Raw genomic sequence first — 27,241 nt, 5'->3', positions numbered from 1 at the left:
CTGCATGCCCCAGTCAGACCGCATTTTTTTATAAATAGTCCGCAATGGGAATTCCGTGTGCACCCACAGCAGGGGTGGGTGCCAGGAAGCCACCGGCGGTACATAAATATATCCCATTGCATTGCCCATCACAGCTGAGGTAATGTCGTGCTTAATGCAGGTGGGCTTCGGCCCACACTGCATGCCCCAGTCAGACTGGGGTTCTTTAGAAGTGGACACATGCAGTTACAACTCCGTGTGGACCGACAGCATGGGTGGGTGCCAGGAAGCCACCGGCGGTACATAAATATATCCCATTGCATTGCCCATCACAGCTGAGGTAATGTCGTGCTTAATGCAGGTGGGCTTCGGCCCACACTGCATGCCCCAGTCAGACTGGGGTTCTTTAGAAGTGGACAGATGCAGTTACAACTCCGTGTGGACCCACGGCATGGGTGGCTCCCTGGAACCCACCGGCGGTACATAAAAATATACCATTGCATTGCCCATCACAGCTGAGGTAATGTCATGTTTAATGCAGGTGGGCTTCGGCCCACACTGCATGCCCCAGTCTGACTGGGGTTCTTTAGAAGTGGACAGATGTAGTTACAACTCCGTGTGGACCGACAGCATGGGTGGGTGCCAGGAAGCCACCGGCAGTACATAAATATATCCCATTGCATTGCCCATCGCAGCTGAGGTAATGTCGTGCTTAATGCAGGTGGGCTTCGGCCTACACTGCATGCCCCAGTCAGACTGGGGTTCTTTAGAAGTGGACACATGCAGTTACAACTCTGTGTGGACCCACGGCATGGGTGGCTCCCTGGAACCCACCGGCGGTACATAAATATATCCCATTGCATTGCCCATCACAGCTGATGTAACGTCAGCTGTAATGCAGGTGGGCTAAAAATTAATTTGATTACACTGTAGGCGAGGGCCCCCAAAAATTGGTGTACCAACAGTACTAATGTACCTCAGAAAAATTGGCCATGCCCAACCAAGAGGGCAGGTGAAACCCATTAATCGCTTTGGTTAATGTGGCTTAATTGGTAACTAGGCCTGGAGGCAGCCCAGTTAAAATAAAAATTGGTTGAGGTGAAAGTTTCAACGCTTTAATGAACATTGAAACGTATAAAAATTGTTTAGAAAAATTATATGACTGAGCCTTGTGGGCCTAAGAAAAATTGCCCGTTCGGCGTGATTATGTGAGGTTTCAGGAGGAGGAGAGGAGGAGGAGGAGGAATATTATACACAGATTGATGAAGCAAAAAGGTCCCCGTTTTTGATGGTAATAGAGAACGATGCTTCCATCCGCGGATGCAGCCTACGTATTGCTTAGGTATCGCTGCTGTCCGCTGGTGGAGAAGAGAAGTCTGGGGAAATCCAGGCTTTGTTCATCTTGATGAGTGTAAGCCTGTCGGCACTGTCGGTTGACAGGTGGGTACGCTTATCCGTGATGATTCCCCCAGCCACACTAAACACACTCTCTGACAAGACGCTAGCCGCAGGACAAGCAAGCACCTCCAGGGCATACAGCGCGAGTTCAGGCCACGTGTCCAGCTTCGACACCCAGTAGTTGTAGGGGGCAGAGGCGTCACCGAGGACGGTCGTGCGATCGGCTACGTACTCCCTCACCATCCTTTTACAGTGCTCCCGCCAACTCAGCCTTGACTGGGGACTGGTGACACAGTCTTGCTGGGGAGCCATAAAGCTGTCAAAGGCCTTAGAGAGTGTTCCCCTGCCTGTGCTGTACATGCTGCCTGATCTCCGCGCCTCCCCTGCTACCTGGCCCTTGGAACTGCGCCTTCTGCCACTAGCGCTGTCGGATGGGAATTTTACCATCAGCTTGTCCACCAGGGTCCTGTGGTATAGCATCACTCACTTTCCTCTTCGGGTATGAGAGTGGAAAGGTTCTCCTTATACCGTGGGTCGAGCAGTGTGTACACCCAGTAATCCGTAGTGGCCAAAATGCGAGGGTCACGAGAAAGGCATCCTAAGATGAAGTCAGCCATGTGTGTCAGGGTACCTGTATGCAACACATGGCTGTCCTCACTAGGAAGAGCACTTTCAGGATCCTCCTCCTCCTCCTCCTCCTCTGGCCATACACGCTGAAAGGATGACAGGCAAGCAGCATGTGTACCCTCAGCAGTGGGCCAAGCTGTCTCTTCCCCCTCCTCCTCATGCTCCTCCCCCTCCTCCTCCTCTGGCCATACACGCTGAAAGGATGACAGGCAAGCAGCATGTGTACCCTCAGCAGTGGGCCAAGCTGTCTCTTCCCCCTCCTCCTCATGCTCCTCCCCCTCCTCCTCCTCCTCCTCTGGCCATACACGCTGAAAGATGACAGGCAAGCAGCATGTGTACCCTCAGCAGTGGGCCAAGCTGTCTCTTCCCCCTCCTCCTCATGCTCCTCCCCCTCCTCCTCCTCCTCCTCAACGCGCTGAGATATAGACATGAGGGTGCTCTGACTATCCAGTGACATACTGTCTTCCCCCGCCTCCGTTTCCGAGTGCAAAGCGTCTGCCTTTATGCTTTGCAGGGAACTTCTCAAGAGGCATAGCAGAGGAATGGTGATGCTAATTATTGCAGCATCCCCGCTCAGCATCTGGGTAGACTCCTCAAAGTTTCCAAGGACCTGGCAGATGGCTGCCAACCAGGCCCACTCTTCTGTAAATAATTGAGGAGGCTGACTCCCACTACACCGCCCATGTTGGAGTTCCGCAATAGCTCTATGCTGCTCATAGAGCCTGGCCAACATGTGGAGCGTAGAGTTCCACTGTGTGAGCACATCGCACAGCAATCGGTGCACTGGCAGACGAAACCGATGTTGCAGGGTCCGCAGGGTGGCAGCGTCCGTGTGGGACTTGCGGAAATGTGCGCAGAGCCGGCGCACCTTTCCGAGCAGGTCTGACAAGTGTGGGTAGCTTTTCAGAAAGCGCTGAACCACCAAATTAAAGACATGGGCCAGGCATGGCACATGCGTGAGGCTGCCGAGCTGCAGTGCCGCCACCAGGTTACGGCCGTTGTCACACACGACCATGTCCGGTTGGAGGCTCAGCGGCGCAAGCCAGCGGTTGGTCTGCTCTGTCAGACCCTGCAGCAGTTCATGGGCCGTCTGCCTCTTCTCTCCTAAGCTGAGTAGTTTCAGCACGGCCTGCTGACGCTTGCCCACCGCTGTACTGCCATGCCGCGCGACACCGACTGATGGCGACGTGCTGCTGCTGACACATCTTGATTGTGAGACAGAGGTTGCGTAGGAGAACGAGGAGGGTGGTTTAGTGGAGGAAGCATACACCGCCGCAGATACCACCACCGAGCTGGGGCACGCAATTCGGGGGGTGGGTAGGACGTGAGCGGTCCCAGGCTCTGACTCTGTCCCAGCCTCCACTAAATTCACCCAATGTGCCGTCAGGGAGATATAGTGGCCCTGCCCGCCTGTGCTTGTCCACGTGTCTGTTGTTAAGTGGACCTAGGCAGTAACCGCGTTGGTGAGGGCGCGTACAATGTTGCGGGAGACGTGGTCATGCAGGGCTGGGACGGCACATCGGGAAAAGTAGTGGCAACTGGGAACCGAGTAGCGCGGGGCCGCCGCCGCCATCATGCTTTTGAAAGCCTCCATTTCCACAAGCCTATACGGCAGCATCTCCAGGCTGATCAATTTAGCAATGTGCACGTTTAACGCTTGAGCGTGCGGGTGCGTGGCGGCGTACTTGCGCTCGCGCTCAAACAGTGGCGCTAGAGACGTCTGGACGCTGCGCTGAGAGACATTGCTGGATGGGGCCGAGGACAGCGGAGGTGAGGGTGTGGGTGCAGGCCAGGAGACGGTAGTGCCTGTGTCCTCAGAGGGGGGTTGGATCTCAGTGGCAGGTTGGGGCACAGGGGGAAAGGCAGTGGTGCAAACTGGAGGCGGTGAACGGCCTTCGCCCCACCTTGTGGGGTGCTTGGCCATCATATGCCTGCACATGCTGGTGGTGGTGGCTCCCCAGCTGATCTTGGCGCGACAAAGGTTGCACACCACTGTTCATCGGTCGTCAGGCATCTCTGTGAAAAACTGCCACACCGTTGAGCACCTTGACCTCTGCAGGGTGGCATGGCGCGAGGGGGTGCTTTGGGAAACATTTGGTGGCCTGTGCCCACACCCTGACTTGGGCCTCCGCGTCCTTGCCCGCGTCCACGTCCTATAGGCCTACCCCTACCCCTCAGCATGGTGTATTACCAGTAGTGCAGAAACAGAACGCTGTAATTAAATGTGCCGCTTATTGGCCTGTGGTTGGAGGCTGACTTTGCTTACGGAACGCCAGGAAATAATTTGGAGGACTACTACACCCAGCAGAGACCCAGAACACTGAGGACAGTCACAGGCAAACCAAATAGATTTTTTTCCCCAAATGTTTTTGCAAAGGCCCACTGCCTATATTCAATCAATATGTCTTCTGTCCCTGCCTCACCGCTACTGGCCCTGGAGTATTACTGCAGGGCGCAATGCTCTGCACGGCCGATATACCAAAAAAAAAAAAAAAAGTGCAACACTGCAAAAAGCAGCCTCCACACTACTGCACACGGTTAGATGTGGCCCAAAGAAGGACCGTTGGGGTTCTTGAAGCCTAAAATACTCCTAACACTCTCCCTACAGCAACTCCAGCATCAGCAGCACTTTCCCTAAGCTATGTCAGAACGCATCTGTGGCGAGCCGCGGGAGGGGCCGATTTATATACTCGGGTGACACCTGATCTCGCCAGCCACTCACAGCAGGGGGGTGGTATAGGGCTTGAACGTCGCAGGGGGAAGTTGTAATGCCTTCCCTGTCTTTCTATTGGCCAGAAAAGCGCGCTAACGTCTCAGAGATGAAACTGAAAGTAACTCGAACATCGCGTGGTGCTCGTTTCGAATAACGAGCATCTCGAACACGCTAATACTCGAACGAGCATCAAGCTCGGACGAGTACGTTCGCTCATCTCTAGTTACCACGTAACTGAGGATCCGGAAACCTCTGCGCATATTTCACCGTAGCTTCATCCAGGGGGAAGCTGTGACCTGAGGTGATGGATTTCCCTTGTATTGATGCTGCATTTCCTTCATGTTCTGTTTTTTAAATGCTTTTATTATGTATGTGATTCTCAATAAACATTTTTTTTAATGATAATCTCTGCAGTCCTGCCTTGGACATTTATTTTGGGATTGTTATAGTATTCTGGTTAATCTTCTAATGTTGATGTTTAAGAAATGTTCTTACCTTCCACAAATTTATCAGCAACTAATATCTCTTCTTCCTTGTCTTTTTCCTCTGGTTTTGTAACGACCATTGATGTTAAAGGAGTCACAAACTTAAACTTCAGAGACAGCTCAAGCACTTGTGCCGTTAGGTTTGCTTTTTCTGATGGGTCTGCATGAAGTCTTAAATGAAATAAAACTTTTTTAGAGACCTACAGTGGACACATGTGATCATGTTGCTCATCATATACCATATTTTGCACAAAAAGCACTCACACAACTGCATGTAAAACCCCCCCACTAAAACATAATTAAAGGGAACCTATTAAATATGATGTTGCACAGGGGTGGATTACCCATTTACTCTATGAGGAAAAATCACAGTGCACAGTAGGGTCCTGGGGTACTCATGTATCAGGTGGGGGCCCGCTGAAAATCTGGTTTATGAAGTGGCCAGGGGGTTTTATAAAACAAAGAAAAAACGACAAATCTCCCTTGCTCTACCCATTGTTTTCCTCCTTCTTAAGTTCTTGTTGCACGGTCACGTACTATCAAATGTGACCACAGTGGTCAATCCCTGGCCTTAAAGTCTGAGGTTAGCGATTGGCCACAGCAGTCACATTTGACCATTCAACCCACAAATCAGGAAGAAATAGCCTGCTGGAGCAGAACCACCTGCAGAGCAAAGGAGGCAAATATACTCTTTTTTATTTTACAGCATAAGAGGAATTGGGCGAACATATTTCTTTACTGATGGAGCAACAAGGGACAGTGTTTTTTGCTGATAGGGTCTTAAAAGACATAAGAAAATATAATGAAATACATATGCAAATATAGCTCTTTGGAGGAAGGCTCAGAATGCCCAAACACGCTTTTAAACTGACACAAATCCCTTTGACCTAGTTTGATGTGAAGGGGTGGTAGCAGGATTTTGTGAGCCTCGACCAGAGCTGGGTGCTGGATATTCTGCTCTCCAACTGCTACATTTTGGCTATACCACTCACATAAGAAACACATGTATTTTGTTAATCCCTGCTGCAGTTCCATTAAAAGGGCAACTACCTTCAAATTACCACAGAGGTGTCAGCTGTACTTGTTATACTCAATGGAATTCAGTTGCTGCTTCAAGTTATCTTGCATGTGGACAGCATGCGCTACTGGAATAGATGGAAGACTGTTTCCATTGTGCAAAAGTACAGCCTTAAGACTCAGTTTCAAAGCGTTTACAAATAGTCTTCATTCTTGTAACTGTAGCTGTAACTGTAAGGTTGTTTTTACAGTCCTATCTTTCTATATCCTATCTCATATCTATCTATCTATCTATCTATCTATGTATCTCCTATCGCATATCTATCTATCTATATCCTATCTATCTATCTATCTATCTATCTATCTCACTTATCTATTTATCTATGTATTTCCTAACGCATATACATCTATCTAACATCATATCTATCTATCTATTTATCTATGAGATAGATAGATATCTCCTATGTCTATCTATCTATCTATCTATCTATCTATCTATCTATCTATCTATCTATCTATCTATCTATCTATCTATCTATCTATCTATCTATCTCCTAACGCATATACATCTATCTAATATCTATCTAACATCATATCTATCTATCTATATATCTAGATATGAGATAGATAGATAGATAGATATCTATCTATGTCATATCTAGAAAGAAAGATAGATAGATATGATGTTAGATAGATATGAGATAGGTGGATATGAGATAGGAGATACATAGGGATAGACAGATAGATAGATAGATAGAAGATAGATAGATAGAGAGATTCACACACACACATACATATACAGATACCCGGGGCCCGGACAACTTCTCCTCCATCTGACAGCAGCAGCACAGGCAGATGCAGCAGCTTCCATTCAGCAGGAGGCAGGGGCAGCACATGATCACATGATTACTGTGCCCTGCCGGCCCATGTGACTTCCTCGCTCCTCCTCCCCCCTGCTCTTCCCTGCTTCCTCTCAGGCTGGCCGTTCTGCCTGCCTCGTGATTGGAGCCTTGCTGCAGACAGAACGGCCAGCCATTAATGCACTGAATGTGCATATGTGTATGGCGGAGGGCGGCCTCGGGGCCCCCTGAGCACAGGCGCGGGGTCGCCACCGCAACCCCAGCGACCCCTGCCGCTACGCCTATGATTAGGGCCCAGCAGTTCAAGTTATAAAATATTCAATTACCTTTTTTCATCTTCATTTGTGCTTCCAATCTAAACATAACTGCTTTCAAATGGAAGAAATTACAAGATTTCGAAGAGTCAGAACTATCTGACTCAAATCAATACATACCGCTTCTCCAATAGCTGCTGTATAGTGAGATATGCCCAGAGTCTCTCTGTAAAGTCACCAAATATGTATTTCTGCTGGTCGCTCACATCATCCCCACTTTTAAGTGGAATATTTTCAGTGTATTTCACAGATTTATCAGCCTATTCAAAAAAGGCACATTGTATCACATTTGCAAAATACTGTATGGTTTATTCATGGCAGTCAGTAGGCAATAAAGGGGAATGTATAATGTTAAACACTCTGAGATAATGATCATATGTATAAGTACTATATAAGCAAAGTGCATACTATTGAGATAATGAACATATGAATACTTATGATATAAGCAAAGTGTTTACTACTGAAATTCTCATTCAAAGGCTACTACAGTACTGCTGGCAGCTTGGTAGTAAACTAACTCAGTTTCAGGAAGACTAAGGCCGCTCTCACACAGTTGTTTGTAAAAACGCGGTGTTTACAGAATTTTAGAACTGCTTTTATAAACACACTAGCTTACCCGTCGCGCGTTGCTGCGAAGACAGACATACATACATACATTCGTTTTTATATATCTAGATAACAACCAATCACAGCGCAGCTTTCAAGTTACCTCAGCGGTATAATATATAACAACCAATCACAGCACAGCAGCTTTCATGTTACCTCAGCAGTATAATATATAGCAACCAATCACAGCACAGCTTTCATGTTACCTCAGCGGTATAATATAGAGCAACCAATCACAGCACAGCTTTCATGTTACTTCAGCAGTATAAGAAATAGCAACCAATCAGAGCACAGCTTTCATTTTACCTCAGCAGTATAAGAAATTGCAACCAATCACAGCACAGCTTTCATTTTACCTCAGCATTCTCAATATCCAGCAATTGTCTTGCGAAACGTTCGGCGGATGCATCATTTTGTAGTTGAACATGCTTGCTCGTTATGCCTTTTGCTTTTGTGCCTTAGATGGAAATCAAACGATCTTTGTCTGGGGGGCATAACTGTCGACGATGCTCGCACGCACGCCATTTATCATAGGATAGTTGTACTATGCCAGTAATCTTCCCAGGAGTGTACTCAACAACTTCCCAAAGTTTCATGGTGATTAGATGAATGGTGTAGTACCGCAAAAAGGACAGACAGACAGACATACATTCATTTATATATATCAGGAAGTGAGAGAATTAGATTCCGTACGTAAAATTTGGACGCTAATTATTTTGCGCTTAGAATTGAATAATTGAGTTGGGACCTGTTAACTTTTCCTATTTATGACATAATCAGTGCTCGTTCCAAATTTCAAGTTTCCATGTCATTGGGGAGCGAGAAAATTAGATCCCATACGTAAAATTTGGACGCTAAGTTTTTGGTGCTTAGAATTGAATAATCGAGTTGGGACCCGTTAACTTTTCCTATTTATGACATAATCAATGCTTGTGCCAAATTTCAAGTTTCTATTACATTGGGAAGCGAGAGAATTAGATTCCGTACGTAAAATTTGAACGCTAATTCTTTTGCGCTTTGAATTGAATAATCGAGTTGGGGCCCATTAGCTTTTCCTATTTATGACATAATCAATGCTCACGCCAAATTTCGAGTTTTTATGACATTGGGAAGCGAGAAAATTAGATTCCGTACGTAAAATTTGGACGCTAATTCTTTGGCGCTTAGAATTGAATAATCGAGTTGGGACCCATTAGCTTTTGCTATTTATCACATAATCAATGCTCGTGCCAAATTTCAAGTTTCTATGACATTGGGAAGTGAGAGAATTAAATTCCGTACATAAAATTTGGACGCTAATCCTTTTGCGCTTAGAATTGAATAATCGAGTTGGGACCTATTAGCTTTTCCTATTTATGACATAATCAATGCTCGTGCCAAATTTCAAATTTCTATGACATTGGGAAGTGAGAAAATTAGATTCCGTACGTAAAATTTGGACGCTAATCCTTTTGCGCTTAGAATTAAACAATCGAGTTGGGACCTATTAGCTTTTCCTATTTATGACATAATCAATGCTCGTGCCAAATTTCATGTCCCTATGACATTAGGAAGTGAGAGAATTAGATTCCGTACGTAAAATTTGGACGCTAATTATTTTGCGCTTAGAATTGAATAATTGAGTTGGGACCTGTTAACTTTTCCTATTTATGACATAATCAGTGCTCGTTCTAAATTTCAAGTTTCCATGACATTGGGGAGCGAGAAAATTAGATTCCGTGCGTAAAATTTGGATGCTAATTTTTTGGTGCTTAGAATTGAAGAATCGAGTTGGGACCCGTTAACTTTTCCTATTTATGACATAATCAATGCTTGTGCCAAATTTCAAGTTTCTATTACATTGGGAAGCGAGAGAATTAGATTCCGTACGTAAAATTTGAACGCTAATTCTTTTGCGCTTTGAATTGAATAATCGAGTTGGGACCCATTAGCTTTTCCTATTTATGACATAATCAATGCTCACGCCAAATTTCGAGTTTTTATGACATTGGGAAGCGAGAAAATTAGATTCCGTACGTAAAATTTGGACGCTAATTCTTTGGCGCTTAGAATTGAATAATCGAGTTGGGACCCATTAGCTTTTGCTATTTATCACATAATCAATGCTCGTGCCAAATTTCAAGTTTCTATGACATTGGGAAGTGAGAGAATTAAATTCCGTACATAAAATTTGGACGCTAATTCTTTTGCGCTTAGAATTGAATAATCGAGTTGGGACCTATTAGCTTTTCCTATTTATGACATAATCAATGCTCGTGCCAAATTTCAAATTTCTATGACATTGGGAAGTGAGAAAATTAGATTCCGTACGTAAAATTTGGACGCTAATCCTTTTGCGCTTAGAATTAAACAATCGAGTTGGGACCTATTAGCTTTTCCTATTTATGACATAATCAATGCTCGTGCCAAATTTCATGTCCCTATGACATTAGGAAGTGAGAGAATTAGATTCCGTACGTAAAATTTGGACGCTAATTATTTTGCGCTTAGAATTGAATAATTGAGTTGGGACCTGTTAACTTTTCCTATTTATGACATAATCAGTGCTCGTTCTAAATTTCAAGTTTCCATGACATTGGGGAGCGAGAAAATTAGATTCCGTGCGTAAAATTTGGATGCTAATTTTTTGGTGCTTAGAATTGAAGAATCGAGTTGGGACCCGTTAACTTTTCCTATTTATGACATAATCAATGCTTGTGCCAAATTTCAAGTTTCTATTACATTGGGAAGCGAGAGAATTAGATTCCGTACGTAAAATTTGAACGCTAATTCTTTTGCGCTTTGAATTGAATAATCGAGTTGGGGCCCATTAGCTTTTCCTATTTATGACATAATCAATGCTCACGCCAAATTTCGAGTTTTTATGACATTGGGAAGCAAGAAAATTAGATTCCGTACGTAAAATTTGGACACTAATTCTTTGGCGCTTAGAATTGAATAATCGAGTTGGGACCCATTAGCTTTTGCTATTTATCACATAATCAATGCTCGTGCCAAATTTCAAGTTTCTATGACATTGGGAGGTGAGAAAATTAGATTCCGTGCGTAAAATTTGGACGCTAATCCTTTTGCGCTTAGAATTGAATAATCGAGTTGGGACCTATTAGCTTTTCCTATTTATGACATAATCAATGCTCGTGCCAAATTTCATGTCCCTATGACATTAGGAAGTGAGAAAATTAGATTCCGTACGTAAAATTTGGACGCTAATTCTTTTGCGCTTAGAATTGAATAATTGAGTTGGGACCCATTATATTTTCCTAATTATGACATAATCAATGCTCGTTCCAAATTTCAAGTTTCTATGACATTGGAAAGGGAGAAAATTAGATTCCGTACGTAGAATTTGGACGCTAATTCTTTGGCGCTTACAATTGAATAATCGAGTTGGGACCCATTAACTTTTCCTATTTATGACATAATCAATGCTCGTGCCAAATTTCAAGTTTCTATGACATTGGGAAGTGAGAAAATTAGATTCCGTACGTAAAATTTGGACGCTAATTCTTTGGTGCTTACAATTCAATAATCGAGTTGGGACCCATTAGCTTTTCCTATTTATGACATAATCAATGCTCATGCCAAATTTTAAGTTTCTATGACATTGGGAAGTGAGAAAATTAGATTCCGTACGTAAAATTTGGACGCTAAATCTTTTGCGCTTAGAATTGAATAATCAAGTTGGGACCCATTAGCTCTTCCTACTTATGACATAGTCAATGCTCGTTCCAAATTTCAAGTTTCTATGACATTGGAAAGGGAGAAAATTAGATTCCGAAATGTAAAATTTGGACGCTAATTCTTTGGCGCTTACAATTCAATAATCGAGTTGGGACCCATTAGCTTTTCCTATTTATGACATAATCAATGCTCGTGCCAAATTTCATGTTTCTACGACATTGGGAAGTGAGAAAATGAGATTCCGTGCGTAAAATTTGGACGCTAATTCTTTTGCGCTTAGAATTGAATAATCTAGTTGGGACCCATTAACTTTTCCTATTTATGACATAATCAATGCTCGTGCCAAATTTCAAGTTTCCATGACATTGGGAAGTGAGAAAATGAGATTCCGTGCGTAAAATTTGGACGCTAATTCTTTGGCGCTTAGAATTGAATAATCGAGTTGGGACCCATTAACTTTTCCTATTTATGACATAATCAATGCTCGTTCCAAATTTCAAGTTTCTATGACATTGGAAAGGGAGAAAATTAGATTCCGAAATGTAAAATTTGGACGCTAATTCTTTGGCGCTTAGAATTGAATAATCGAGTTGGGACCCATTAGCTTTTCCTATTTGTGACATAATCAATGCTCGTGCCAAATTTCATGTTTCTACGACATTGGGAAGTGAGAGAATTAGTGGCAATGATGGAAATCGAACGATCTACGTGGGGGGGGGGCGTGTCTGTCGACAACGCACGCACGTGCGCCATTTATCATAGCATAATTGTACTATGCCTATAATCTTCCCAGGAGTGTACTCAACAACTTCCCAAAGTTTCATGGCGATCGGATGAATGGTGTAGTAGCGCAAAAAGGACAAACAGACAGACAGACAGACACGCATGCACGCAGACATACATTCAATTTTATATATATAGATTCAACAGCGTTTTTAATGCACCCCATCATTGCAACGGGTGATGAGGTGCATTAAAAAGCGCTGCAACTCAGAGAACTAGAGCATACTTAGCGTGTGTTAGAAGCACCATGCTACAACTCCTCGTCTGAGAAGCCCCAGCGAAATCAATGGAGGCTCAGTACAGCATTTTTAGCCCACTAAATGCTGTACGAAACCGCCTGTGTGAGAGTGGTCTCACACAGTCATTAAGGAGGAGGCCGGTATCAAAGAATCGGCTGAGTGTAAGTCCTGCTGGCCACAGGCACACATTGCATCAGCAATTCTACTCTCAAGTTGGCAAAGTTCTTAGGGGATTGGGTTCTTTCGATGTTTCCCCACTAGGCTTTTGAACCCAGTCTCACACACTAACTAGAGTCTGCAGTTAGTATATCCAGTCTTCTCGGCAAGACTTGATAAATTCCCACTGAATGATCCCTAACAAGCCCAAACCCTGTGGAGCAGATGCCCTTTCTGGCATGGCCATCCTCTAGACCTGTGTTTCTTGGTCCTAATGGGAAATCAAGCAGTGAACTAACAAAGCCACAATTACACACAATCTGTACTTACCCCTTCGGCCTTTACATCCACATTAAAGGAGTTTAAGTCATTATCTGTTACACGTCCGGCAACAACAATTTCACTCCCTTCAAAGTAATGTTTGAAGTTGTTCTGAGTGAGGTCAGCGATAGCATTCTCAGGATACTGCATCTTAATATCAGTCAATGTTGGATTTGCAATTTCATTATAAAAACCCTGAAGTATAAAAATTAAGAAAGGGAAAATAAACAATGAGTGTTACACTTGGTCTTTATAGTTAAATGGAACCCGTCACCAACTATAAACAACACCATGAACTAAGTCTCATAGAACAGGTTTCCAGAAGCCAGGGGTTGTATTTCTTTTTTACACTTACTTGGCTCCCTGCTCTGCGCAATCACCCTCGAAAGTTGGTGTGTGGATCGTGCAGCAGATTCAAAGCTACAGGCAGTGTGCATGCACTCACATTGATCTCTGTAGGAGTACAGATGCATAGCCAACAGCTTTGGGTCCGCTGCCTGGTCCATGAGCACTGACTTTGAGAGCGCAGGAATGGGGGGCCAGGTAAGTATAAAATATACATCCTTGGGCTCCTTAGAACCTATCCTATAAACATTATAACTTAGTTTATGATGCTCACAGCTGGTGACAGGTTCCCTGTAACATGTATGAACAAAACAAGAAACTGAAGACCACAATTTTTTTATTGTATACGTATTTGATAACTCATATGCAACAGAATTTAGCCTGCTGACAGCATCACCCAGGAGAATTTATAATTTCTCTATTTTGTATGTCCAGATCATATTACATTATTAGGGGTACCAGGGTGAGTTCAGACCCTGCAAATTTGCGGTGTGGATTCTGTACCCAAATCTGTAGCAACGTATAGTACAATACATGTGGATGGGGTTTTAACAACACCGTCCACATCTAGCAAAAAAAAAACCAAGCATGCTGCAAGTTTTCAAATCCGCAGCATACTTACTGTTGTTGAAATGCTGAATTTTCTTTGCAAATTTTGTTTCTTCAATGTATAAGGGTAAAATCTACAATGAATCTGCAGAATGTACTGTACATGCTATGACTAAGGGCTCAAGCAGCCTGGAGCATATAAGAAAGGGACTCTGTCTTCCATGGATTTGAAAAGTTATTATAGTAGTCGAACGCATAAAATAGTTAGAGCAGCACATGAACAGAATGACTAAAATGAATAATAAATGGCACCAGGCATGGCTGCCCTCTATCCCTGCTGATCTTTATTTTATCCCTAGAACCAGTAGCCCAAGCCCTCGGAGAAAACACTTTAATGAAAGGAATACATATTGGAGACTGCTCTGACCTAATATCGCTATATGTGGACAATACCATTTTGACATTACCAGATCCCATAACATCTTTTGATAATGCACTTGAGAGTATAAAAGAGTTTGGACTGATATATTGCCACAAAAGAAATGCACAGAAATTCAAAATGCTGCCTGTGAATATCTCCAATGACTTGCTATATTGTCTACAAAATAAACACACTTTTGATTGGCAAAATTAAAGTTTAAAACACCTAGGCATAACAATAACTGATCTAAATAAAAACAACTTGATCAACACAATTTTGATCCAATGTTGAAAGTATTCTAGGAAAATTCCCAAAGACTATCTAAATTCGAAATATTGTGGATGGAAAGAATGACTACTTTTAAAATGCTTTTACTGTCAAAATTGCCACACCTATTTCGTACTCTCCCTATTGAACTAGCACAACTTTTTTTTACAGACATGAATAGAATTCTATCTGAATTTGTTTGGGCACAACATAAACCTCCGGTGGCTAGCACCATACTCACTAGGGATAGATGAGTAGGAGGTCTAGGCTTACGAGATATTCAAAGCTACTACCGTGTGTCCCCAAAAACAAGCCCTACCCTAATTTTTGGGGATTTTGGGGAAAATGTTGAAATGTAAGCCCTACCCCAAAAATAATTACTAGCTAGATTGCATTTTAAAAAAGCAAGGTCTTTCCGTTGCTCTCCGGAGCTCCAGTGTACTTGGTTTAATCCTTGGTCGTTTACAGAAGATTGCTTTCTGGTTAAAGGATTCATAAATTCCACCCCCAGGAAGCGATGGCTCTGATTTGTTCTCAAACGCTGCTCAGCCAATCAATGTAGTACTCGATGAACCAATACAATGGCTGTGATTGGTTCTTCAAGCACCACACTGATTTGCTGAGCAGAGCTCAAAGAACCAATCACAGCTATCACTTCATGGAGGCGGGATTTATGAATTGGCTGAGTCACTGCATCGTCAGTTCATAAATCTCGCCTCCATAAAGCGATGGCTGTGAGTGGCTGAACGCTCCCTAGTGCTGTTCTCGAGCACTGCATTGATTGGTTCTCGAGCGCTGCTCAGCCAATCAGAGCCATCGCTTCCTGGAATTATGAATTTATGAATCCCGTAACCAGGAAGTGATCTTCTGTTGGTGGCCGAGGATGGAAGCAAGCGTGCTGGAGCTCCGGAGAGCAGCGGGAGGACCTGGACAGAGCCTGCTATTTGAGTATAATAAGAAATCCCCCGAAAATATGACCTAAGTCTTTAATTAGAGTTTCCTTTTGGCAGTTGTCTTCATCATTCCTCCTCTCTCTTCTAAAAGCCCATTTACACAGGACGAGTGTCGAGCAAATGATGTCCAACAGCGCTTCTCTGTGTATACTTGCTCCTGTGCGAGTATCGCTGAATCGCTAATAGTGCAGCCAGCATGGAGGCGGGGCGGCCAGGTAGTGTGCTCCTCCCGCCTGCCTCCATTCACTGTAAGCAGCAGTTGTTCAGAACTGTACGGCTGCTGTTTACACTGAACGGCTCATTCTGTTTTCAAGCATGCTGAAACTGAACGGCTGAACATTTCTCGCTCAGTCTCTGCATGCATTTACTCGGGATGACTATCGTTGAAAACCTCACGGGTTTTGAACAACTACGAGCGGCCTTCACTCAAACATCCTTAAAAGAATGGGAAACATTCCATGAGTTGTCAAAACCGCAAAACGCTCTCCCAAAAAAGTGCATTAATCTAAGCCTGCTTAAATATGCCATCTCGTATCTGAACATCCTAAACTTGAGATTGTTAGGTATCTCTATACTCACACATCTATCAATGGAGGAATCTCTTGTTGCCTTTGAGCAACTCAAAACTCAATATCAACAGACTCCAGGAGACCAATACATATACTTGCAAATTCAGCATTTCCTACATATACATAAACCTCTAATTCTTCTGGGCAACTTAACTATATCTCATATATTTTCTAAAATAACTAAAGGATTAAAAACTACATACGCTTTACTACACGATTGTGCTAGTGGGAAAGGGAATGGAGTCAAAAATTTTGTGACAGAGAATGGAAGCAAGCTTTCCATCCGACCTATAAAGCACTCAAGTGTTGTACTCATATATAAACATTAATGAAAATAATATTAAGATGGTACTATAAACCAATCCATCTATCTATCTCAAATATATCCCTGATTGCTTGGCTGACTGAGAAATTGTGTAAGCAAGGGATCCTTACAGTATAGAATATGGAACTGCCCTTTTTTCCTGCAGTATTGGGACTCTGTTTTAATTACTATGTTCTTTATTTGGTCATATAGTCCAGAAATCTCCCTTGCTGGCTTTGATGAATATAAATAACCATCAAAGTCTACTGAAGTTTCAAATTCTGGGATGCAAAGTGCTGGCATTGTCAAACTTCGAAATTCTTAGGCAATGGAAAAGTACTGACAACTCTAATATAGGAGAAACTATCACTTTGATTAACCAATTGATTAACCAAACAAGTACGTGAAAACATTTCTGCAAAGAACACATCTACATTCTCAAAATTCCTACATGTTTGAAATGCCTGGATATTTTGTTCCTTTTATGCAGAGTCCTATGTTTTTATTAGATAGTTGATAATTCACAGGATCTATGACTAACATTTCTCTTTGCTTTACCTGGTACTAGTTATTTACCTACCTTTCCCTTTCACTTATTGGTTTAAACCAATAGATGTTACTTTCACCCCATAACCTAGCTAATTCATGATACGAATTACATCTCTATTGAAATGTTCTAACTGTATTCCTTTGTTATTCTATGTGTTAACTTGTTATTGCCTGTTTTGAAAAAAATTAAACTTAAAAGTTTCTAGTCATTTAAGACCAAAACACAAGGGTTGTTAAGAGATTAATTCATTAATTCAAAGAAACTCCATTGACACTTATATAAAAATAATAAAACATTATGAAATATAACCTGCAACTGCAAGTCTGCATCTGAGTCCTCATATATGCGACGAGCAATTCCTGAATTCTCCAGTGCTAACTTTTCCAGAAAAGGATAATCAACATCATTGCCAAAACCAAGACTATACAGGGTGTACCTCCCTTGAATGGCTTTCTTTGCATTCTCTTGGATTTTTGCAGGGTTAGATTCACCTGAGAAGAAAAAATGTACACATTTCATCAGTATTTCTGAAAGAAATGCGATTTTTTACAATGCACGTAAGTTTTAACAAGTGAAAAGGAGCAAAATTTTGTACCATGCAATAGATCACATCAACAATATTAGAAAGGAACTATAAGGCCGAATGCACATCGCCAGAGACCCCTGCTTACCTGTTCGGATCTGTGCTGTGGATGTGCCAGCTGGCAGCCGGACACATGCGTGGTACAGACTGTGCTGCGCTGTAGCTAGGCGATGATGCGGATTCCGCAGGCTGTCCGCAGTGTCAGCTGCGGCTGGGCCACGTATCGGATGGCTTCCATTGACTTCAATGGAAGCCATCCACGCGGAATCCCTGCTCAAATAGAGGATGCTGTGATTTCCACTTGTAGACATGGAAAACCGATTTTTAATAGCATGCTATGGGCGGTATTTGCTGTGGAATCTGGAGGTGGACGCCTGCTCCGGATTCCGCAATGAGAAATTTGTGCAAAAGCCAAATTGTGATGTCTAGACAACTAGGCCAGAGCATCTCCAAAATGGCAGCTCTTGTGGGTTGTTTCCATTATGCAGTGCTTAGTACCTACCAAACGTGGTCATAGAAAGGATGCAGGGTCATGGGCGCCTAAGGCAAATTGATGAGCATGGAGAGCGAATGTTAGCCCATCTCCTCTCATTCCACAGAAGAGCTACTGTAGCACAAATTGCTGATCAGTCATAACAACCACCTGCCTAATATTGTGTAGGTTCCCCTCATGCTGCCAAAACAGCTGTTGCCTGTCGAGGCATAAACTCCACAGGAGGTCATCAGGGGTCCTGTGTTATTGAGCACCAAGATGTTAGCAGCAGGTTGCAACATGGGGGTCGGTATTTTCCATTGGTTGGTTTCCCATTAAGTAAGGGCCCTTTAACATGTAACAATTATTGTTCACTTAATTGATGTGTAAACTCTGCCAGCAACTGAATGGTGAAGGATAATTAAATTGCTAACCATTCGTTGTTCAGTATCTGCAGGCATAAAAACCAAGTGATGGTCGTCCTGTAAAAACAGGCAGTCGCCCATCTATGTATGACTGTTTACTGTGAAAGGAGGTGGGCAGCTGGATGTGATCTGCATCACGCTCCATTTACATTCAGTAAAAGATTATCGTCCTGTGTGAAAGCACAGAAGCAATAATCTTTGGGAAGACTGTTGGGGCGCTTAACCCCTTTGTGACCAAGCCTGTTTGCACCAAATTTTGGAAATCTGACATATGTCACTTTGACACTGAATACCTCCGTCAAGGTTTTGCATATCCAAGTAATTCTGACATTTTTTTTATCGCCACATATTGTACTTCTCTTGGGTGGTAAAAATAGACCCATGGACCTCCTTTAATAAAAGTGCCAAAATTAGGAAAAATTTGAAAACAGTTTAATTTTTCACATTTTTATCTATATGTCAAATATGTGCAAACAAACTGTACAAATTTTGATAAGATATATATTTCCATCTGTTTACTTTTAGAAGCACATTTGAAAAACTTTAGTTTTTTTTAACCATTTAGGAGACATACAAATTTAACATTATTTATCAACATTTTGAGGAACACTTTGTATAACATTTCCTACACTAAGCCAAGATTGCAAAGGCTCATAGGTGTACGAATGATACATACTCTCACAAATGGCCCCATTTAAAAAAAAATATACCCCTAATATATTCACTGAAGGGTGTCATTAGTATTTTGACCCCACAGTTTCTTTTCAGGAGTTAATACAATTTAGAGGAGAAAAAATAAAATGTCATATTTTTGCAAATATGGCATTTTAAAGACAGATTTTTTTCAATAGTACACATGAAAATGAGGATTTGTACCCCAAAATGGACACCCCCGTTTGTCCTATGTTTAGAAACATACCCATTGTGGCCCTAATCTTATGTCTGTATGCACAACAGGGCCCAAAACGAAAGGAGCAGCTGGTGGCTTTCAGAACAGACATTTTGCTCGAAGGCATTTTAGGTCCCATAGCACACTTGTAGAGCCCTTGAGCCCTTGAGCAGCCAAAATGGTAGAGAACCCCCATAAATGACCCCATTTTGAAAGCTAGACCCCTTAGCAAATTCATCTAGGGTAGTTTTTGAATTAATCTAAACAAAGCCGAAGGAAAAAATTACGTTTTCCTTTTTTTTGGCAATTGTATCATTTTAAAAACTGGGGTTTTTTGTACAGCACACATAGGAATGAACACTAAAAAGCCCTAATCATATGTCCGTATGCACAGCGGGACCAAAACTGAAAGGAACATTAAGCTTTAGCTTGTTTTAACCCCTTAGTGACGGCCCCATTGCTTTTTTACGTCCTAGCTAAGTGGGCTTTAATCCTAGAGGATGTAAAAACATACATCCTCTTTGGATTAAAGCCCTCTTGGCTGAGGACGTGACAGCTGTCGATGCCCGCAGGTAGCCAAAAGCATGGAGCTGTCATCCTGGGCAGCGGGCAGTCCCCCCTGGCAATGCGATCGGCGCTATCCGATGGATAGCGCCGACCGCAATAAAGTTAAAAAAAAAAAAGATAAAAAAGTTAAAGATTCAGCTGCCCTGATAGATCGGATACATTAGGGCAGCTGAAATTACTTACCCGCCTTCCCTGAAGTGTGCCGCGGTGAAGGGGTCCTCCGGGACCCGGCGCCGCTGTTCTGCGCATGCACGCCAGATAAATGACGTCACGCGCATGCGCAGAAGGACGGTAGCCGCGGGAATTTTTAAATTTCCTGGTTCCCGTCTCCTGAACGAAGCCGGGAACCAGGATATATCACCGGGGACTGTGGTGATTGGTCCCCGGGTCCAATGTATAGTGGCGATCACGAAAAAGTTTTAAAAAAGGTTAAAAAAAAAGTTAGTTTCACCTCGGATCTGATCCATGAGGGGAGGTGAAAATACTTACCCCCGGTCCTCAGAGGTGTTGCGATCCCCCAGGACCTGAAGTCCCCTTCTGCGCATGCGCGCCCGATGTCAATCATCGGGCGCGTGGACAAAGGGGTTCAGGCCCCGGGAAATTCAAAATCCCTCTGCTCCTGGCTGCCATGTGTAGCCAGGAGAAGAGAGACGTCCACAGGGATGTGATCACTGTTATCAAATGGATAACAGTGATTATTTAATGTTAAAAAAAGTGTAAAAAAGTAAAAAAAATGTGTAAAAAAGTTTTTAAAAAAAGTTTGAAAAAGTAAAAAAAAAAGATTGAAAAGCTGACGTACCTAAGGCCCCCGGATTTATCCGCGGACCCTTCCACAGCTTCTGCCCATGCGGCCATCGCCAAAGCGGCAGACGCATGCGCAAAAGCCATGAACTGCCAGGGTAATTTAAAATCTCCCTGCTTCTGGCTACAAAACTTAGCCGAGAGCCTGGAGCTTTCACGGGCGGCCGCGTTGAGCAGTTCCTGGTCACGTGTTCGCCGTTATCCAATGGATAATGGCAATCACATGAAAGTAAAAAAAAGTTGAAGCTTCATCTCCCCTCACTGATGCGATCATTGAGAGGAGATGAAACTTTTTACCAGAGGCCTCCGTATTTGAACCCTGACGCGTTCCTCCTCCGTGGACCTTCCCGAAATTCTGCGCATGCGACCGCCGGCAAAATGCCGGACACATGTGCAGGAGGCGGGGAGCCTAGGAAACTTAAAATCTCTTTGCTGCCGGCGACCAATGGTCGCCGAGAGCCTGGAGCAGTGAGCGGTCCCCAGTCACATGATAACAAAAAGCGATCTACCTTAGGCCGGTCTCCCATGACCGGATAGGAATTACGGATCCCATATGCATCTGATCCGCGGTAATACGCAAATCAATCGCATTGGATTACACAATTCCGCTCACATTAGCGGGTTGGAATTACGTAATCCACTCACAGAAAACAGAACACCGCATGTTCTATTTTACCACGGCTATCAGCAACACAAAGCCCATTGTGCTCCATTGTTGCGGATATACCTGCAGACCATACACAACTACATTGTGTACGGGCTGCGGGTACCGGCGTCATCGCTAAGCGACGGCGCGGGAAATACAAACAAAAAAAAGGTGTACTGCGCATGACCGCCTGTGTGTAGGCAGTTATGTGCAGTACATTACGCGGCGTTATGCAGTGCCACGGCCAGGCTCACAGCTGGGGTCCGCTGCAGGCGTCCGCAAGCTGATTCCACATACGGCTGTGTGAGACCGGCGTTATTCAGACCGCTACCTGTAATACGTATTTTACAAGAAACCCCAGAAACGCTCGCCTTCCTGCAGTTCCAGGAGCAGCTTGTTGAATGCCTTCTGTGTGAGACTGCCGCACCTCATCAAGCTTATGGAGACCCACAGTGCACTACTTTACACCCCATCCCTGCCACTGAGGTCAAGAAATACCCCCCAAAAAGCATGAAAGGAGGGGGGATACCAGATTTTATTGCCCCATGTACCCATCCCAACCAGGCCCCCGTAATTACCCCTGTCTTCGAAAAAACCCACACAGTTTACATTATTACTTTTATCTAAGATTTGGGGAAGGCCAAAAAGGGCACGGGGGGGGGGGGGGGATGTTTAAGGAGTCAATTTTTTTTCCCGCACAAGTGAGCAATGGGGCCTGGAATTAATTCATTTGTATCCTGAAATCCAATGGGTGTTCCTACCATTATAGGCCTAGCCATGTGTGCTGTAAGCAGATTGGGGCCACAATAGGTATGTTTCTGAATACAGCACAAACAGGGGGATCCATTTTGGAGTGAAAGTCTTCATTTATATGTGTGCTGTACAAAAAAAACTGTTTTTTAATTGCCAAAAATACGAAAATCGTAATTTTTCCTTCTGCTTTGCTTAGATTTATTCAAAAAATTGTAGGGTAAAAATTCTCAGTATTCCCCTAGATAAATCTGTTAAGGAGTCTAGTTTTAAAAATAGGATCATTTGTGGGGGTTCTCTATGGTTTCGGCCGCTCAAGGGCTCTACAAGTGGGCAATGGGGCCTAAATATCCTTCATGCAAAATTTCTGTTCTGAAAGCCACCGACTATTCCTTTCATTTTGGGCCCCTTTTGTGCATCCAGACATAAGATTAGGGCCACAATGGGTATGTCTCTGAACATGGGAGAAACAGGGGTATCCATTTTGGGGTGCAAGTCTTCATTCATTTGTGTGCTGTACAAAAAAAGCTGTTTTTAAAATGACAGAATTGCCAAAAAAGCTAAACTCATAGTGTTTTCCTTCTGCTTTGCTTGAATTCATTCAAAAACTGTGTGGTCAAAATAGGCAGTACACCCCTAGATGAATTTGCTAAGGGGTCTAGTTTTCAAAATGGGGTCATTTGTCAGGGTTCTCTATGGTTTTGGTCGCTCAAGAGCTCTACAAGTGGGCAATGGTGCATGAAAGGCCTTCAAGCAACATTTCTGTTCTGAAAGCCACCGACTACTCCTTTCATTTTGGGTCCCGTTGTGCATCCAGACATAAGATTAGGGCCACAATGGGTATGTTTCTGAAAACAGGACAAACAGGGGTTTCCATTTTGGGGTGCAAGTCTTCATTCATATTTGTGCTGTTAAGAAAAAAACTGTTTTTAAATTGTCAGAATTGCAAAAAAAAGGAAAATCACAATTTTTTACTTCTGCTTTTCTTGAATTCATTCAAAAACTGTGAGGTTAAAAAAATGGGCATTAAACCCCTAGATAAGTTCATTAAGGGGTCTAGTTTGGGGGTTTTCTATAGTTTTGGCTACTCAAGATCTCTACAAGTGTGCTATAGGGCCTAAAAGGCCTTCAAGCAAAATTTCTGTTCTGAAAGACACTGACTACTCCTTTCATTTTGGGCCCCGTTGTGCATAGAGACATAATATTAGGGCCACAATGGGTATATTTCCGAATACAGAACAAACAGGGATATCTATTTTGGGGTATTAATTCTCATTTTCATGTGCACTATAGAAAACAAATATGCCTTTAAAATGACATATTTGCAAAAGTAAGAAATTTTATTTTTTCTCCTCTAAATTGCAATAAATCGTGAAAAAAAACTGTGGGTTCAAAATACTCCTGACCCCCCTCAGTGAATACATTAAGGGGTGTAGTTTTTAAAGTGGGGTCATTTGTGGGGGTATCTATCATTCTGACACCTATGAGCCTTTGTAATCTCGGCTTGGTGCAGGAAAACAAAGTGTTCCTCAAAATGCGGAAAAGTAATGTTTAATTTGTACGTCTCCTAAATGGTTAAAAAAAAACAAAAGTTTTTCAAACGTGCATTCATAATAAAGTAAACAGATGGAAATATATATCTTAGCAAAAACTTGTACAGTATGTTTGCACATATTTTAGATATTACAGTTGAAAATGTGAAAAAATGAAAATTTTTTCAAAATTTTTCCAATATTGGCACTTTTAATAAATATACACAAGTTCTAACGATCTATTTTTACCACCTAAATGAAGTACAATATGTGGCAAAAAAACAATGTCAGAATCACTTGGATGTGCAAAGCCTTTACAGATTTTAAATATTTGGCTCTGTCACTAAGGTGCAAACAGGCTTCGTCACTAAGGGGTTAACTTTCACATGATCACCAGTATCCATTGGATAGTGGTGATCACGTGACCGGGGACCCCTCACCGTGGCCCTTGGTCAATGCTCCAGGCTCTCGGCTAGCTTTTGTAGCCAGGAGCAAAGATTTTAAATTTCTCGGGCCCTCCCTAGCTTTTGGGCTTATGTCCACCATTTTGCCGATGGGAGCATGCACCAAAGTTGGAGAAAGGTCCATGGATAAAGATGAAAGGAGCTGAAGGGATTACATGGAGACAGTGATCTTTTTGATTGTTACCTCAATGTTCCTATCTTTATTATTTTCAGCAATATTAAAAGAAAACGTGACATATCAGATCAGGCCACCTACTTCCATTGCTCCATAGTCCAGCTCTGATGCTCACATGCCTATTATAGGCATTTTCAGTGGTGGCCGGATCAGCATAGTCACTCGGACAGCTTCCTGTTTACAGAACCCTATATGCAGGAAGCTGTGATGTCCTGTATGTTCTGATTACTTCCAATCATAGCCACCATTAACTTGTTACAGTATCTCTTCTGTGGAATTGGACCAGATGGGTTTGCATTCAATCCACAGGCACATTAATGTAATATGTAAATTAACTATTATAAAATAATAATAATATTTTTTAGAAAGTAGAACAGAATAACCTACATTGTTTTACCTACCTGTATTGGCTTCACCATCTGTGAGGAGGACAATTAAGGAAACACTTCTCTCAGGAACAGCTTTAGTCTCATGTGCTTTATTCAATATCTCTACAGCCTTCAGTACGGGGTCATTAATGTTTGTAGCTATGAAATCGCAAAAAAAATTAAGTTAATTTTTTTAGTATGCCATGTTTAATTTATTCACTGTTCACAGTGGAACACATAACTCACTAAAACTACAATGCATATTTACAAATGTAGTGCAGATGGTCCCCTACTTGCAAACAAGTTCAGTTCCAAGAGCCTGTTTGCAAGTACATTTGTTCGTATGTCCGAACAAATGGCTGTACGGAGGGGATCACGGGTGGATCCCACTCCATACAACGTTGCGTGCTGGATGTTTCTTACAGTGGACACCCGGCAGCAGCACTTGCAACAAGCCGTGCCGCTCATCGGAATGTTAACACTTTGAATGCAGCCGTATTTACAGCGTTAACAGTTCCGACGAGCAGCGCGGCTTGTCAGAACTGCTGCCGCCGGGTGTCCGCTGTAAGAAACAGACTGGACTGGATCCTCACCAACTCCCTGACCCTCCCACTATTGTCGTTCTCCCGACATCTGGTAAATGCATGGTCAGATCACGATGCAGTCCTATCCGAATTCCTATTCTCTCCTCAAACACGAATCCCATATACTTGGAGACTAAATGAAGCACTTTTCACAAACCCGGCATTAGTCACCACTGTCCAACAAAATTTAGAAGACTACTTTCATCACAACACCCCTGACGACTCAGAAGTAGATATTCGCTGGCTAGCACACAAACCCATTATATGGGGTGTTCTGATCCTTGCAACTCAACGGAAGAAAGAGAAAACTAGAGCCCAAATAACACTAGAATATAAAATTCAAAAATTAGAAATAGCATACACCCAACATCCATCATGCTTCCTGAGAAAGACCATCCAAGACACCAGATTGGAGCTAAACACAATACTGACCCATAAAACAGAAAAAGCACTTGCCTGGACTCAAGCAACATACTTCCAATATGTAAACAAACCAGATAGACTTTTAACGAGAAAACTTAGAGAAAAACAAACCATAAACGCAATCCATAAAATCCAAACAAGACGCGGCCACCTAACCTCCAATCTGGACATAATATATAAAACCTTTCACCAATACTATCAGAAATTGTACAAAAATCAGCAAACCCTCCCGGAGACCCACATCTCTGACATCCTCTCCCAACTCAAGCTGCCCCACCTGTCGGATTCAGGCCTTTCAGATCTCAATGATAATATTACAGAAGAGGATGTTGATTGGGCGATCAAATGCCTCAAACGCGGTAAAGCACCAGGACCAGACGGATTTACATCTTTATATTATAAAAAATTCGCCCAAATATTAAAACCTCATTTAGTCACTCTCTTCAACCATATACTCCAACAAGGTCACATCCACCCAGACTTCCTACAAGCCCTAATCACAGCCATTCCTAAACCAGGAAAAGATCGCACAATCCCGTCTAACTATAGACCAATCTCCCTACTTAACATCAATTTAAAACTTTTTACCTTTTCAATAGCTAACAGGGTAAACAGACTACTCCCTTCAATAATACATCGGGACCAAATGGGCTTTATCCCAGGTAGACAGGCCCCTGATAATGTAAGAAAAATCCTTAATCTCATACATTATGCAAACAACACCAAAGCCCCCATGTCAATATTGGCAATGGACATACAGAAGGCCTTTGACTTCCTTTCATGGTCCTATCTCCAAATGGTTCCTTTCTTAAATTTAATCTCGGCCCTTTACTCCAACCCCTCGGCATATCTTAAAATGTTTCACAACCTACCCTACCCCAATTCAAATACTAAGAGGAACTCGTCAAGGCTGCCCACTCTCACCAGCCCTATTTGCGTTAGCAATAGAGCCACTGGCCAGCGCTATTCGTGAAAACCCTAACATCACAGGTCTGCTGATAGGTAATACTAACAACAAATTAAGCCTTTTCGCTGATGACTTAATCTTAACCTTAACCAACCCCCTAACCTCCTTACCTAACCTAATGACGCTATTAAATAAATTCAGCCTCATTTCGGGTCTTAAAATAAATCAGTCTAAGGCCGGCTTCACACGAGCGTGACGGGCTCCGCTGCGTAATATTCCGCAGTGAAGCCCGTCACGGCGCCCCCCAGAGACCCCATACTTACCAGCGGAAGATAGCGTGAAGACGCTTCCCCGCCCACCGCCGTCGCATCATGTGACACGCCCACCGCGTCATATGACGCGCGGCGGTAGGCGGGGAAGCGTTTTTTCACGCTATCTTCCGCTGTGTTACAGCGGGAGATAGCGTGAACGGACGGCTTCCATTGACTGCAATGGAAGCCGTCAGCGCGTACACCCGC

General features: G+C 43.1%; 1 protein-coding gene across 1 annotated transcript in view; it reads right to left on the bottom strand.

Moving 5' to 3' along the window:
- The window catches only part of LOC136621171 (inter-alpha-trypsin inhibitor heavy chain H3-like), a 127,592-nt gene that overhangs the window by 61,993 nt on the left and 38,358 nt on the right, over positions 1 to 27,241 (bottom strand). The window contains exons 10-14 of the mRNA XM_066596445.1: positions 24,843 to 24,968; positions 17,447 to 17,628; positions 13,189 to 13,374; positions 7,514 to 7,653; positions 5,213 to 5,373 (exon numbers count right to left, since the gene is read on the bottom strand). Of these exons, the coding sequence (XP_066452542.1) occupies positions 5,213 to 5,373; positions 7,514 to 7,653; positions 13,189 to 13,374; positions 17,447 to 17,628; positions 24,843 to 24,968 (795 nt within the window). The remainder of the gene's footprint in view (positions 1 to 5,212; positions 5,374 to 7,513; positions 7,654 to 13,188; positions 13,375 to 17,446; positions 17,629 to 24,842; positions 24,969 to 27,241) is intronic.

The sequence above is a fragment of the Eleutherodactylus coqui genome, chromosome 3 (genome assembly GCF_035609145.1).
Source record: "Eleutherodactylus coqui strain aEleCoq1 chromosome 3, aEleCoq1.hap1, whole genome shotgun sequence".
Classification (NCBI taxonomy): Eukaryota; Metazoa; Chordata; class Amphibia; order Anura; family Eleutherodactylidae; genus Eleutherodactylus; species Eleutherodactylus coqui.
The sequence above is the reverse complement of the archived record's forward strand: the minus strand, read 5'-3'. Positions and strand labels throughout refer to the sequence as shown.